The sequence below is a fragment of the Apodemus sylvaticus genome, chromosome 11 (genome assembly GCF_947179515.1).
Source record: "Apodemus sylvaticus chromosome 11, mApoSyl1.1, whole genome shotgun sequence".
Classification (NCBI taxonomy): Eukaryota; Metazoa; Chordata; class Mammalia; order Rodentia; family Muridae; genus Apodemus; species Apodemus sylvaticus.
The window spans coordinates 78,131,526-78,145,547 of record NC_067482.1 but is presented as its reverse complement, the minus strand read 5'-3'; the positions used below and the strand labels follow the sequence as shown (position 1 = coordinate 78,145,547).

Genomic DNA, 14,022 nt, shown 5'->3' with positions numbered 1-14,022 from the left:
CGGGAGGTGGTGGTACATACCTTTAAACCCAGCACTTGGGAGGCAGAGGTAGGCAGATTTCTGAAGTCAGCCTGGTCTACAGAGTGAGTCCAGGACAGCCAGGGCTACACTGAGACACCCTGTCTCAAAAAAACAAAAACAAACAAACAAACAAAAAACAAGAAAGAAAGAAAAAGAAAGGAAAAAAGAAAAAAAGAAAGAAATCCACCTGTCTCTGCCTCCCAAGTGCTGGGATTAAAGACGTATGCCACCACTGCCCGGCTCCTACTCATGTTTTCTGAGGTGGACAGATGCCAATCTAGGGGCCTGCTTCCATCCTGGCAGATCACGAGACCTTGTTTTTTTTTTTTTTTTTTTTTTTTTTTTTTTTTGGCTTTTTGGATTTGGTTTTGTCGAGACAGTTTCTCTGTGTAGCCCTGGCTGTCCTGGGACTCACTCTGTAGACCAGGCTGGCCTCGAACTCAGAAATCCACCTGCCTCTGCCTCCCAGAGGGCTGGGATTACAGGCGTGCGCCACCACCGCCTGGCACGAGACCTTTTAATAACTGAAATCAAAGGTTTAGGTCATACCATTCTCCTGTTGCTTCTAATCACACTGGCCACGAAATCCAAAAGATAACCCAGGAAAGCAGTTGGTTACACTTTGATTTTATTTCATTGCCTCTTTGGCATTGAAAAGTACTGAATTTTATCTCTGTGGTGCCTGTTTCTTTCCATCCTTGTCTGTTTTCTTCAGGACTATATTCACAGCACCTAAGGAAGTATCTGGAAGAAATTAGAATGAATCTGGGCACGCCTTGAATTCCAGCACTTGGTAGGCAGAGGCAGGAGGATCTCTGAGTTCAAGGAAAATTTGTCTGCAGAGCAAGTTCCTGGACAGTCAAGGCTACACAGAAAAACCCTATCTCAAAAGGACAGAGAGAAGGAGACAGAGAAAGAGACAGACAGACAAAAACTCAGAATAGAAAAAAGAGTCGGACAGTGGGGGGGGGGGGGCATGCCTTTAATCGGAGCACTTGGGAAGGCAGAGGCAGGTGGATTTCTGAGTTCAAGGCCAGCCTGGTCTACAGAGTGAGTTCCAGAATAGCCAGGGCTACACAGAGAAACCCTGTCTCGAAAAACCAAAAAAAACCCCAACATGTAAAATGCTTAAGTATGAGTACAATAAAAATGAATGACATGATCAAAGAAAGGGAGAATTCAGAGTGAACCAGAAGGAATTTTTATCCGGTCCCTGTGTTTTTAGACTCCATTTCAACCCAATCAAGATTTGATGCTGTGGAAGGCTCAAATCCCATCCTTAACATCAGTTACTTCCAGTACTGTTACATTTCGGAGTACTCCAACAGCCAAGGAGTCAAGCTGGTCCTGAGGAATGGTAAGCTGATCTGAGCTAGTCAGGCAGAGTGGTAAAGTGATTCAATGAAGACTTCTTTTGTTATTGTTTTTTGTTTTTTGACACAGAGTTTCTCTGTGTAGCACTGGCTGTCCTGGAAATTGCTCTGAGTTCTAGACTGGCCTGGAACTCAAGAAATCTGTCTGCCTCTGCCTCCTTAGTGCTGGGATTAAGGTGTGTGCCACCACTGCCTGGCACGAATACTTCCGTCCAGCTGTTTTAATTCTGGGTCCCCCAGAATGATGCCTAGCTTGACGAGAAGAGGAAGGAGTTAGGTGGCTCATAGCTCATTGGCTCCCTTTCCGAGGTAACGTGAACAGCTTTTAGGAGTTGGACGCATTGATCTCTTGGTGTTTGGAACTTATATATGGCTACTGAATGGAGCAACCGTTGGCCCGCCTTAGAAGAGGGTCCATCCAAGAGATCATGAGAAAACGTAATAGGGGGCAAAAATCCAGAACGTAAGTCAGGAGGAGATGATTGTACTTCTCATGGGGAACCTCCCTGTATGTATATGTTATGTCGTGTAGCTTGGTGTTTCTGCGGGACTCCTAACAGTGGGAGCGGGGCTGTCTTTTACTCTTTTACTTGCTTTGGGAGCCCATTTCCTCCTACTGGGTTGCCTTAACCAGCCTTAAAATGAGGGGATTTTTCTATGATAATTTCATTCCATAGATTCAACCACCAGATGGAAGATGAAAGCAATCTGTCATGTCAAATCTGTAATATATAATTCACATGTATTAACAAAAAGGCCAAAGCAACTCTGCTCCTTCTGTCAACGGACAGCTCTGTAGTCTACCACATACCAACAGCAGTAAGCCTATTTATTAACATCATTTTATTTAAAAATAGATTCGTTTAGAGGCATGATTTGTAAAGAAAGTTAACCAAATTAAATGAACTATTGGCTTTTGGAAATTATTAGAAAACATCCACAAAATTCCCTGCCAAAGCTTGTGTACTCCTTGTAGACATCAAGGTGCAGGCACTGGCCCTGGAGTTCTCTATCTGGGTAGAGAATAGATTATTTTATCAAAGTGCTGCAGCTAAGACCCGGTTGGAGAAAATCTTCATCTAAGTCATCCTTTCCTGAAGAATCTGAGGGCTTGAGATATCACTTAATACAATCATTTGTTGACTCTACAGATGCAAAACCAACTGACAAAGACATGGCTTGGATAGTCTAAAGAACTTTGCAAAGCTGTGACTTTGATCACAGAGTATCTGGCATCCTCCTTTAAGGAGGGAACATGGTTAGGGTGTGTTTCCTGAAAATAGCTTTTGTTAAGAGAAAGAATTGGATGCCAGGGTAGAGGGCAGAGCTGACTGAACTAGCATGTGGGACTCAGATCAGTAATAGTTTCCCCTGTGTACAGCATCCTCAGTTGTCAGTTTGGGAGACATTGAGGGCAGAGTATAATTGCTGTTTGCCTCTCTGTTCTTTAAGACATTTAGGATGTGTGTGCTGACTCTGAGATCCTCCCATGGACAAGAGAATCCACCTCCCCCCACCTCCGTCCTGTGAGACACTAGGAATAATTCATCTTTAGATAAGGAGATTTTTTTGGCTTTGTTTGTTTTGGCCTACATGGTGGGATCAGGTCAGGCCTTCTAGCAGGTTCTCCTTCCCATGAATCTTTATTCTGTAATGAGGCAGACACACAACTTAATCTGGTTGGATGATTTATACCCCATCTAAGGAAACTACTGGGCCTTCTGCCATGCAAGCCTATTGTAGATTTAACCCATTGTACTCAAGCATTCAATGTTTTGAATATTACTTTTTTATCGAACAAATTTTGTTTGCACTTATTTTGATTTATGTATATTAGGTTTAATTTTGTCAACAAAAGAGTATATAATGGGAAAAATAAATTAGTCTCTCCTTCCAAGCTTGTCTTTGTACATGTTACATTAGTACTTAAATTGTATTAACTTGTATTTCTTAATTATACTTAACAGTTATATGTTACTAACTCCCTCATGAGTTAAACACAATCCCTTTTTTTTGTTGTTTTTTTTGGGGGGGTGTTGGATTTTGTTTTTTGTTTTTTTGTTTGTTTGTTTGTTTTAGAGACAGGGTTTCTCTGTATAGCCCTGGCTGTCCTGGAACTCACTCTGTAGACCAGGCTGGCCTTGAACTCAGAAATCTGCCTGCCACTGCCTCCCAGAGGCATGGGGATTACAGGTGTGCGCCACCGCCGCCCGGCTCAATCCCGTTTTCTTGCTACATAGTCCAAGAACTCTAGGGAATGTTCTGCATTCCAGAGATCTGGATTAGAAGGATGAGCGACTACACGCAGAGACTTTTGAACTTTTCAATAACCATCCGGACCAGGCAGAGTTACTAACTTCATCAAATATATGGAAACAGCTCAGCGAGATAAGTCAAGTCTCTCAACTTTCTCCTATTATGAAATCACTCTCTGAAACGAAGGTCTTGGCTGTGGCTCTATTTTCAAATTTCCCTTGCAAAGCGGTTAGCACTGTAGACGGTGGCGGGAAACGCCAACGGGAACTCAGTTTGAAGTCAGCATCGACGCCACGCCCCTGGTCCCCCTCCACCCCCCCGGCCCCCCCCCAAGCCCCGGAGGAGGAAGTGGCGCGGCCACCGAGACGAGGCGGAGGCCGGGCTAGAGCGGCCAGGCCGGCTGAGCGGGGACCGGCGAGGGGCGGGGACTCGGGGCGGAGCCTCGGGAGCGGCGCGGGCTCAGGTGAGCGCTCTCCGGCGGTGCTGTCTGTCTAGCTCCTAGAGCTCTGGTGCGGAAGCTACGCCAACTGTGGGCTCTCAGGTGGGATATCCTGAGGAGGTCCTGGAGATCTGTCCAGGACCTGGCTTCGGGCCCGGCCTGAGGCGGGGAGGGGCTCTGGAAGTGGGGGTGAGTCGAGCGCCAGCCTCGGGCTGAGACTTGAGGGGCTTGAAGGAAGGGTCCCTGAGCCAGGTTCGAGGCCCGACTCTTCCTGCAGCCCCCGTGTGACCTTGGACCAGTCTTTATCTCACCGAGCTTCCGTGACCGCAGCGGTGAAATGGAGGCAGGACGGTCCGCTGAGAGTTGGTACACATAGAGGTTCGGCAAAGAAACCCCAGCCTTCCTCAGTTCTCTCTTCCCCTGGACATTGTTAGTGGAACGTGAATCATGGGAGTGCTTAACAGTTCGAGTGACCTTGGGCGAGTCCCTTGTTTTGACGTTTCTCTACAGATGTGATGGACTAACCTCTTCGAATATCCCTGTACTGTTTTGGTGTTCCTGATGCAGACAAAAACAAGGTAGTGCCCCTCTTACCACAAGCCTTCCTTTTAGGTATGCGGTAGAGAAAATAGCTTTAGAGGATTGACTAGCTCTTAGCCCAAGTTCCCTTTAATTTTTAAAGTACACTTCTATTTGTTTTTCTCCCTTGGTAATTGGAGGAGCGATAAAATGCAAGGGCTGGCACGCCTCTCAGCTGAACAACAACTAGTACCTTCAAGGCCTAAAATTAAAGAGCAATTTTAGGAAGCCTGACATTCTCGCTTATTTGTTTGTGTTTCAGTAGCAGGAAAGCAAGATGACTTCCCTGCTCCAAGATCGGAACAGCTGAAGAAACCACAAGACAACATGAGAACCACAAAGGTCTACAAACTTGTCATCCACAAGAAGGGCTTTGGGGGCAGTGGTCAGTATTGATTGATCTTTGGGGATTGTGTAAGTTGGCTGAAGTTATAATGTGCCTTAGAAATTACCCATATCACAATTGAGGCGGGACAGGTAAGAGTGGTGCAGTATCAGCAATCAGGAATGGTTGGAAGGGAGAGCACAGGGTCTTTTGGAAAAGCATTCACATTCAGATTTTGTTTAGTTGGATTTTGAATCCAGCTTTTACCATGTATCCAAGGTTCATTTAGAACTCACCATGTAGCCCAAGCTGGCTTTGAACCCATTTTCCTCCTGCCTATGTATCTGGAAATACTCCACCACACCTGAGTTAAGTTTCCTCTTGCTTTGCTTTTGGCCACAAGTTTACTAGAAAAGGTCTCTATGACAGGGCTGCATCCAAGTCCTCCCTTCTGGTTTTTTTTTTTTTTTTAAATGTTGTTTACTTCAAAAATCAGAATTACTGACAATGTGAGATGGTTTGATTTTTTTTTTTTTTTGAGACAGTCTAATAGCTCATACTGCCTTTGAACTCAATATGTGCTGGAGGATGATGAATCACTGACCTTCCTTCATACCCAAGTGTCGGGATTTCAGGCATGTGCTCCCACATGGTTTTACATGGATCTGGATAAAGAACCCATGCTTTGTGTCTGTGAGCAAGCACTCTGTCAAGCAGGGTTACCTTCAGACCTCAATGAGTCCTTTTAAACTTTATATTTCATTTAATATTTATTTATGCACTTGTGTATATCTTTGTGTGTATGTGTGTGTGTGTGTCACAGATATAGCTTGATGATATACCTAGGAGACCAGAATTCTAACTAGTATACCCTTCAAGTATAAAGACTGTGGGTATGGTAAAATCTCTTGTCCCCAAGGAGCTCTTTACATTTTGAAGGCTGTAGTAGCTTGTGCCTGTGACACAGAACTTTCCAACGTTGAGACAGGAGAATTGCTGAAGGTTTGAGGCCATCCTGCTGCAGAACATAACTGACTCTGTTTCAAAGAAAAGAAATAGGAGCTAGATGTGGTGGTGCACACTATGAATCCCAGCATACAGGAGGCAGAGGCACTCAGGTCTCTTGTGAGTTTGAGGCTTCCCTGATCTACATAGTGAGCTCCAAGCTACACAGTGAAACTCTGTCTCAAACAAAAAGGACAAAAGGAAAGAAAAAGGAAGGGGGGAGAGAGGGAGAGAAAATGGAGTCAGTAACACAAAATGCTCAGGGAGCTTCATGTAGACAATGGACGTTCATCACAGGGACTTCACACACATTGGAACTGAGATTATCAACGGAACATTTCAAATAAAAAATGAGATTGACCCAATCAGTTCTTTACTAGGCTGAATTTTGTAGAGTATAATTATCTTGAGGTGGATGGATAGATGGATGGATGAATGGATTGGTTGATTGATACCAAGGACTGGGTTTGTAGCCAGGGTCTTATGCATGCTAAGCATTTTTCTATTGACCTATACTTTTACCCCAGGCCTTAGAGTTTAAAGGTTGTTTTTTTGTCCTAGTGTGAACTTGGCTCAAGTTTTACAACACATAAGAGATGGTGAGCCTGGTTTAGACAGAAGGAACTTAGTACTAGTAATGAGCTCAGTACTGTAATTTTACTGGCGGTCTAACCTTTTAGGCAAGTCAGTTATCTCCTAGGTTATTGCCTTGTTCTTGTTAATACTAAAGATCTATTACGAGGGTCTAATTAAGACAGTGTTTAAGGAATTTCTTTGAATGTTACATAAATATGAGTCCTGTGTTTGGGTCTTAGACTCTTCCCATCATATGTATGCCAGATTCACAGTGTTTTAGAGTAAAGGATATGCCAGAGTCATAATTCCCCAAATCATGGACTGCTTTTTCCATGGGTGTAGTAGGAGAGCAGAGAGCGCGTGTGATTGGAGACAGTCCCTGAGCCCTTTCCAATCCGCCCATTTACTGTTGAGACCCTAGATACTTTTGCAATTTTTTTCTTTTGAGCTGAGGATGGAAACCAACATGCTAGGCAAGTACTTTATCACTGAGTTACATCCCCAGCCCTATGTGAATCCTTTAGTTCTAAAACTAGATTTAAAATGGACCCTCAGGGAAAAGGCAGAACATCTGCTTATCCATGTGTGAGCCCTTGGTTAAGTTCCAGCCTTAGTAACAATTGGGGTTGGTGAATGGCTCATGGGTAAAGAACACCTGCTGTCAAACCTATTAACCTGAGTTAATCCCTGGGCCTTATATGATGGAGGGAGAAAACCAACATCTGTAAATTGTCCTCTGACCTACACACACACACACACACACCACCACTACAAGCAGAAAACAAAACCCAAATGGAACATCAGTGTAACAGCAAAAGTGAAAATAAATGTTGGGCATGGTGCAGCTTGCCCTGTCGTCCCAGAAGGCTGGAGGTGGAGACAGGAAGATGAAAGAGTTTGATGTTACCTTGAGACACCTATGTTAGTCAGGAAAGTAAAACAAGGCCAGAGCGTGCCTGAGATCCGGTCCTAACGCTACCGTGATGGGGTGCCCTGTGTTTTCTGTCTGATGCTTTAATTTTGTAGAAGGTATGTGCTAGCCATTCAGCCCAACACTGTATACCACTGTATACTCACCTTCTGAGCTATACTCCAGCCCAGTTGCTTTTTAAAACCACTAAGTTGTCTTTCAGATGATGAGCTAGTCGTGAACCCTAAAGTATTTCCGCACATCAAACTTGGAGACATTGTGGAGATTGCTCACCCCAATGATGAGTACAGGTGAGCGATTCAAGAATGACGGGAACTGGGTACCCTGCCGATTTCAAATGCGATTACAGGCTAGTCAGAGCTGTAGCAAGGCTCAGTCTCAAAAAACAAAACAACAAATGCTCATATCTAGGGCTGAAGAAATGTCTCAGCTAGTAAGAGCACTGGCTGTTGTTCTGGAGGACCTGAGTTTGGGTTCCAGCCACCCACATGGCATGTCACAACCATCTGTAATGTCAGTTCCAGGACATCTGAAGCCCTATTCTGGCCTCCTACGGTACCAGGAATGCCTATGGTGCACAGACAGACACCCAGGGTAAAACACATATGCACAGAAAAAAATTAAAAATAAATTTTTTAGAGATTTTTTTTTCAAATTATTTGTATGCCTGTGCATGTGAGTGCAGATTCCCTCCCTCTGAAGTTACAGACCCTTGTGAGCCACTTGAGGAGGGTCTTGAATACCAAATTTGAATTCTGTGAAAGATAGCAAGTACTCTTAACTGCTGAGCAGTCTCTCCAGCCCTAACAACGCGTTTTAAAATGTCCATTCCTGTTTTAAAGTTGAAGGAAGAACTCTGGATAGTGTTGTTGCTTTTGCTCATTTCCTTCCAGGCCAAGTGTAGTTTCTTTGTTTCAAAGGGAATTTTCTGTGTTTGTGTTACAAGTTACAATGTGCACTATATTGTTTGTTTGCTTTTTAACTACAGTGGAGAAAGCTTACCTCATGCAGTGTTCCTCATTGTTGCTTTCTCTTCCAGTCCTTTGCTTTTGCAAGTCAAGTCTCTTAAGGAAGATTTACAGAAAGGTGAGTATTACCTCTCTCCCTCCCCTCTCCCTCTCCCTTTCCCCTCCTTTCTCTCTCTCTTTTTGAGACAGGGTTTCTCTGTGTAGCCCTGTCTGTCTGTCCTGGAACTTACTCTGTAGACCAGGCTGGCCTTGAACTCAGTCTGCCTCTGCCTCCCAAGTGCTGGGATTATAGGTGTGCACTACCACGCCTGTCGCATTTTAATATTTTAAACATTATTTTATTTCATCTTGTTTTTTGGTTTGTTTTGGTTTTGGTTTTTGGTTTTTGGTTTTTGAGATAGAGTTTCTCTGTGTAGCCCTCGCTGTCTTGGAGTTCACTCTGTAGACCAGGCTGTCCTCGAAATTACAGAGATTTGGGTACCTCTGCCTACCAAGAGCTGGGCTTAAAGGCATGTACCACTACTGCCCAACTATTATTATTTTAGAAACCTTGAAAATAAATTAAAGCATCACACACCAAAATGAACTGACTCAGAATCTGTATAATTCAGTGAACTTCTATACAATTAGGCTAGACATTTGGAAAGGATGCCAGGGAGTATCACATGAAATTTTTTACTTTTATTACCAAATATGTTTTATGTACTTGGCTAACACCGAAACAAAGCCAAAAGCTCCGTGGCAGAATTAGAACTCGGACAAGTAGCTTCCTGTCCTCTGCCATGGCTGGTTCTTTCACCTGCATCCTGTCTTTCCTCGTTCCCTGGTCTTCAGCTTCCTCACTTTTTTCTTCGTGTTTACTGTATGCACATGCACATTTGTTCACATACACATAGGATAGAATCTGCTTGAGAGGAAAAAAGCATGCAGGTTTTTTCTTTCTGAGTCTTTGCTACGTACTTACATACACATTCCATAATGCTTAAATGCAGCGGGCTCATGTTACCTGTGTATACATGATCTCATGGATGACCACTTGGTGTTGGATAACTAAAATCGAGGGCTCTTCCCTGGTACTTGGCATCCCTCAGTTGCCTGTAGTCTTTTGTCTACAAAGAGGGGAGCCCTCAAGCTTCCCCCTTTTTATATTTTCATGTCTACTGGTGTGACATTCTTTAGGTCTTGTTTAGGCAGCCACTTGATAATGGGAGGCTTTCTGACATTTCTAGGTGACAGTCTCGCAGCGAACTTCCTGTCCTTCTAGCTCTTACAGTCTCTGTGTTCACTTTGACAGTGGTCCCAGAGCCTTAGGTGAGGAGCTGTGAATATATGTATCAGTCGGGACAGAACAGAACACAATCTCTTTTTTTTTTTTTAAAAAAAAAGATTTATTTATTATTATATGTAAGTACAATGTAGCTGTTTAGACACACCAGAAGAGGGCGTCGAATCTCGTTACAGATGGTTGTGAGCCACCATGTGGTTGCTGGGATTTGAACTCAGGACCTCTGGAAGAGCAGTCAGTGCTCTTAACCACTCAGCCATCTCACCAGCCCCCCACAATCTCTTTTTGTTCTCTGCATCCTGATCAATTGTGGATTTGTGCATATTCTGTTCTCTTTTTCTGAAGACATAGTAAGACCCTGTTTCCAAAAAGAAAAAAAAAAAAAGCAAAACAGCAAAAAACCTTTTTTCCTATGTTTGCTTAATGTAAGTTAAGTGCGTGGACACACAACAGGCAGGATGCAGGTGTGGAAGTCAGAAGACAACTTGAGGAATCAGTTCTTCCATTTTGCCATGTGGGTCCCAAGGATTGAACCTAGGTTGTCAGACTTGGTGGCAAGTGCCTTTACCACTGTACTACCTTGCCGCCTGAAATAATGGGTTTTATTGTGACGTTTCTAAACATGAACAGAATGTATTTCTATCAAATTCACTCCTCACCACCTTTCTTGTTCCTCACATTGGATAAGTCCGCTCCTCTTTTACAGTACCTCCCCTGCTGCTTCCAGGTCTCTTTCTTTGTGCATGACCCAGTAAGCTTTATTGGGGTTGTTTACAGGAGCACAGGCACCTTACCCTGGATACACCACTGGGAAAATGTCTTTTCTTTACTCATCAACCATTAAATGTGCAAGAATGGCTAGGGCCTGGTGAGTCTCCTCCTTTCATGACAGCAGTAACAGGCCTGATGTTATGTAATCATAGCCGCTGTGAGTTAAACAATGAAGTTATCATATCCAGATGTGAGCGACCCACACTGTTCTTCCCCCTTTTCTGGCTCCTATATTCTCTCTGCCCCTTCTCCTGTGTTGCTATGTTCCCCGAGTCTTGAGGCCTGGCATGCAAAAGTCATTTGTTCTCAGCATCTTGACCAGTTGTGGATCTGCAATCATTGCTGACCAATGCAGAAAGAAGCTTTTCTGGTCAAAGCTAATAGCAAAACTAATCGATGGGAATAAACATAGTTATTTGGGCAGTTTCAGTGCTTATATACTTTCAGTTCTAGGGGAGGCTAGAGAGCCTTGTGAGTTAGAACCAGTCTGGGCTACAGAGTAGAGTTCTAGGGCAGTTTAGGACTGCATAGTGAGACTCTTTCCAAAATCAAAATAATGAATGAATAAAATAAAAGTATACTAATTTAGAAAGCGATCTGAATATGGCTTTATGAATGCGCTCGGTCTCCTCTGACCTTAGAAGCTAAACAGGATTGCACCTGTTTGGTACTTGGATGAGCTATATCAGTGTGAAAGGGACATTGTACCCTTGTGGTAAAACTGTAGCAGTAGTTTCCACACTACTGTTTGTGATCTCCCCAACCACAGGCTTAGTAGTGGAAATGAATCTCCTTCTGCTGTGTGTGTGTGTCAGAGTCATCCATAACAGACTCCTGTTGCACCATGGACTCGTCCTGCCTGGCTGGTTTGTATTGTGGGGTGTCAGATCCATAGCTGAGTAAGACAGTTGAGGATCCCTTCTGTCACCATGAGGGCTAGTTATCGAGGAAAGCTTCCAGCTCAGCTTGGTTTCTCTGTGCTCCTTGACCAAGGCATGTAGCACCCTCAAAAATAAGGTCTCAGCGTCTGTTTTGGTGAGCCACCCATGGCAATGGAATTGCTTATATTTTCAGATCTTTGGAGTCTTCCGTGACCAACAACTTAGGAGGGAAGGTTAAGTAGCTCACCTCTGCCACTGGGGTTTGAATTTTCTTATGTCGCTCCTTCCACCCTAACCCAGGGCTCTGCATATTAAACAAGTTTGCTGTCACTGAGTCATATTCCTAGCCTTCAGATCGGTCTGTCTGTCTGTCTATCATCTATTTTCCTCCCTCCCTCCCCCTCTTTCTTTTTTCTTTCCTTACATATTTTTAAATAGGGTCTCCATAGCCCTGGCTGTTCATGATTCACTATGTAGACCAAGCTGGCCTGGTACTTGGTGGGCTCTATCTGTCTGCCTCTCAAGTGCTAGAATTAAAGGCATATACCACCACACCTAGCTCAGCTGTTTTTGATAGTTTTTTAAAATGCTTTTTAAAATATTTTAATTAAAAACCTTTCTGGTTGTTTGTGGTAATAAGGTTTCATGGTCCAGGATGAACATGCTGGGTAGTTAGGGTGGCTTTAGATTTCTGATCCTCAGTCCTCTACCTCCAGAGTGCTGCAGTCAAAGGCACTTAACTACTCTTTTTTTTCCCCCTGTAGTTTAGGCTGGCTTCAAACTCAATGTCTTATCAGGCTAGCTTCCAACTCATAACTATCCTTGTCTCCGTGTCACAAGTAATAAAATATTGTTTTGTGTGTGTGTGTGTGTTTGTCTGTGTGTGTGCCTATGTTGTTTGTGGGTGTGTTTAATGTGCATGTGTGCTTACCAATGCCTGTATGTATAGAAGTTAGAGGTCGATGTCAGGTGTCATCTTCTTAGTTTTTTTTTTAAGATTTATTTATTATTATATGTAAGTACACTGTAGCTGTCTTCAGACACACCAGAAGAGGGCATCAGATCTCATTATGGATGGTTGTGAGCCACCATGTGGTTGCTGGGATTTGAACTCAGGACCTTTGGAAGAGCAGTCAGTGCTCCTAACTGCTGAGCCAGCTCTCCAGCCCCACTTCTTAGTTTTTTTGTGACAGTATTTTTGTTTTCGAGAGAGGGTCTCACTGTGTGTTAGTAAATGTACTATCATGGAACTCACTATATAGACCAGGCTGGCCTTGAACTCAGAGATCCAGCTGCCACCACTGCCAGCAGAATAGTCTTTGATGAAGTCAGAGTTCTGTTTTGGCTAGGCTAACTGGCCACCAGTCCAAGGATTCACTAGCGCCAAAGGACCTGAAGCACCATTGCTAGGGAGCAGGTGTGTGCATCCATGCCTGCCTTTTATGAGGGTGCAGAAGACCAGGGTTCAGGTTGTTGTGTCCATGGAGCAGGCACTTTACTGCCTACCGTCTTTCCAGTTCCCAAGGCAGGATCCTTATGAACTTGACTCATATGTGCCACTACTGAGTTACATTTCTTTCTTTACTGATTGGATTTGTTTATTTTTTTGTAAGGATGTTTTGCCTGTATGCATGTATGTGTATCATGTACACGCCTGAAACGGGGTTACAGATGGTTGTGAGCCACCGTAAGGTGCTGGGAACCCAACCCAGGACCTCTACAAGAACAGCAACTCTTAACTACTGAACATCTCTCCAGCCCCAGCTCTCTTCTTTGAGGCAGAGGCTGCTTAAGTAGTCTAGTGTGGCTTTTCAGTCTTCCCACCTCAGCCTCCCAAGTGCTGGAATTATAGGCGTGCGCCACCACTGCCCAGCTATTATGTACTTTCTATAGTGAAGTAAAGCAGACGGCTCTATGCCATCTTCAAGACTATATATAACACAGGGCAAGGTTGCCATGACATCAGGTGTTTATTATCACTTTAAATCAAGTGGTAGTTTTTTGGTTGTGTTTCATCCGTAAAGTACAGAATTGTTTAAATATTGAACTCCTGGAAGACAAAGAAATAGCAAATGATGAGTTATATTAATTTTTGAGTATGTGCTGATTTCAAAATGTGTTAACTGATCCAGATTTTTTTCTCTGTTTCAGAAACTATCAGTGTGGACCAGACTGTGACTCAAGTATTCCGGCTAAGACCTTATCAAGATGTCTATGTGAATGTTGTAGACCCCAAGGCAAGTCTTTGCTTTGTACTTTTATATCTTTTTATAATAATTAGCACCTATCCTCAAAGGTTAGGAACTATGGAAATGAGGTACTAAAGTGTTGTGCTGGATTGTTAAATATATAGCCATATCTAGGTCATTTAGATATAAATGTACATAGGCTGCTTTTATTTATTTATTTATTTATTTATTTTTGATTCCCCTCCCCCCCCCCAGACAGGGTTTCTCTGGACCTGGCTGTCCTGGAACTCACTCTGTAGACCAGGCTGGCCTCGAACTCAGAAATCCGCCTGCCTCTGCCTCCCAAGTGCTGGGATTACAGGCATGCGCCACCACTGCCCAGCTATTATGTACTTTCTATAGTGAAGTAAAGCAGATGGCTCG

General features: G+C 43.6%; 1 protein-coding gene across 13 annotated transcripts in view; it reads left to right on the top strand.

The window, feature by feature from the left end:
• The first annotated feature begins 4,053 nt into the window (after positions 1-4,053).
• The window catches only part of Depdc5 (DEP domain containing 5, GATOR1 subcomplex subunit), a 123,511-nt gene continuing 113,542 nt past the window's right edge, over positions 4,054-14,022 (top strand). For 2 of the 13 annotated variants that reach the window (XM_052198170.1, XM_052198169.1), the window contains exons 1-6: positions 4,090-4,113; positions 4,367-4,667; positions 4,931-5,053; positions 7,708-7,795; positions 8,545-8,591; positions 13,562-13,647. In XM_052198170.1, the coding sequence (XP_052054130.1) occupies positions 4,996-5,053; positions 7,708-7,795; positions 8,545-8,591; positions 13,562-13,647 (279 nt within the window). In that variant the 5' untranslated portion in view covers positions 4,090-4,113; positions 4,367-4,667; positions 4,931-4,995. Of the gene's footprint in view, positions 4,192-4,366; positions 4,668-4,930; positions 5,054-7,707; positions 7,796-8,544; positions 8,592-13,561; positions 13,648-14,022 lie in introns of all 13 variants that reach the window. The other 11 variants (XM_052198162.1, XM_052198163.1, XM_052198171.1 and 8 more) reach the window with 11 other exon arrangements.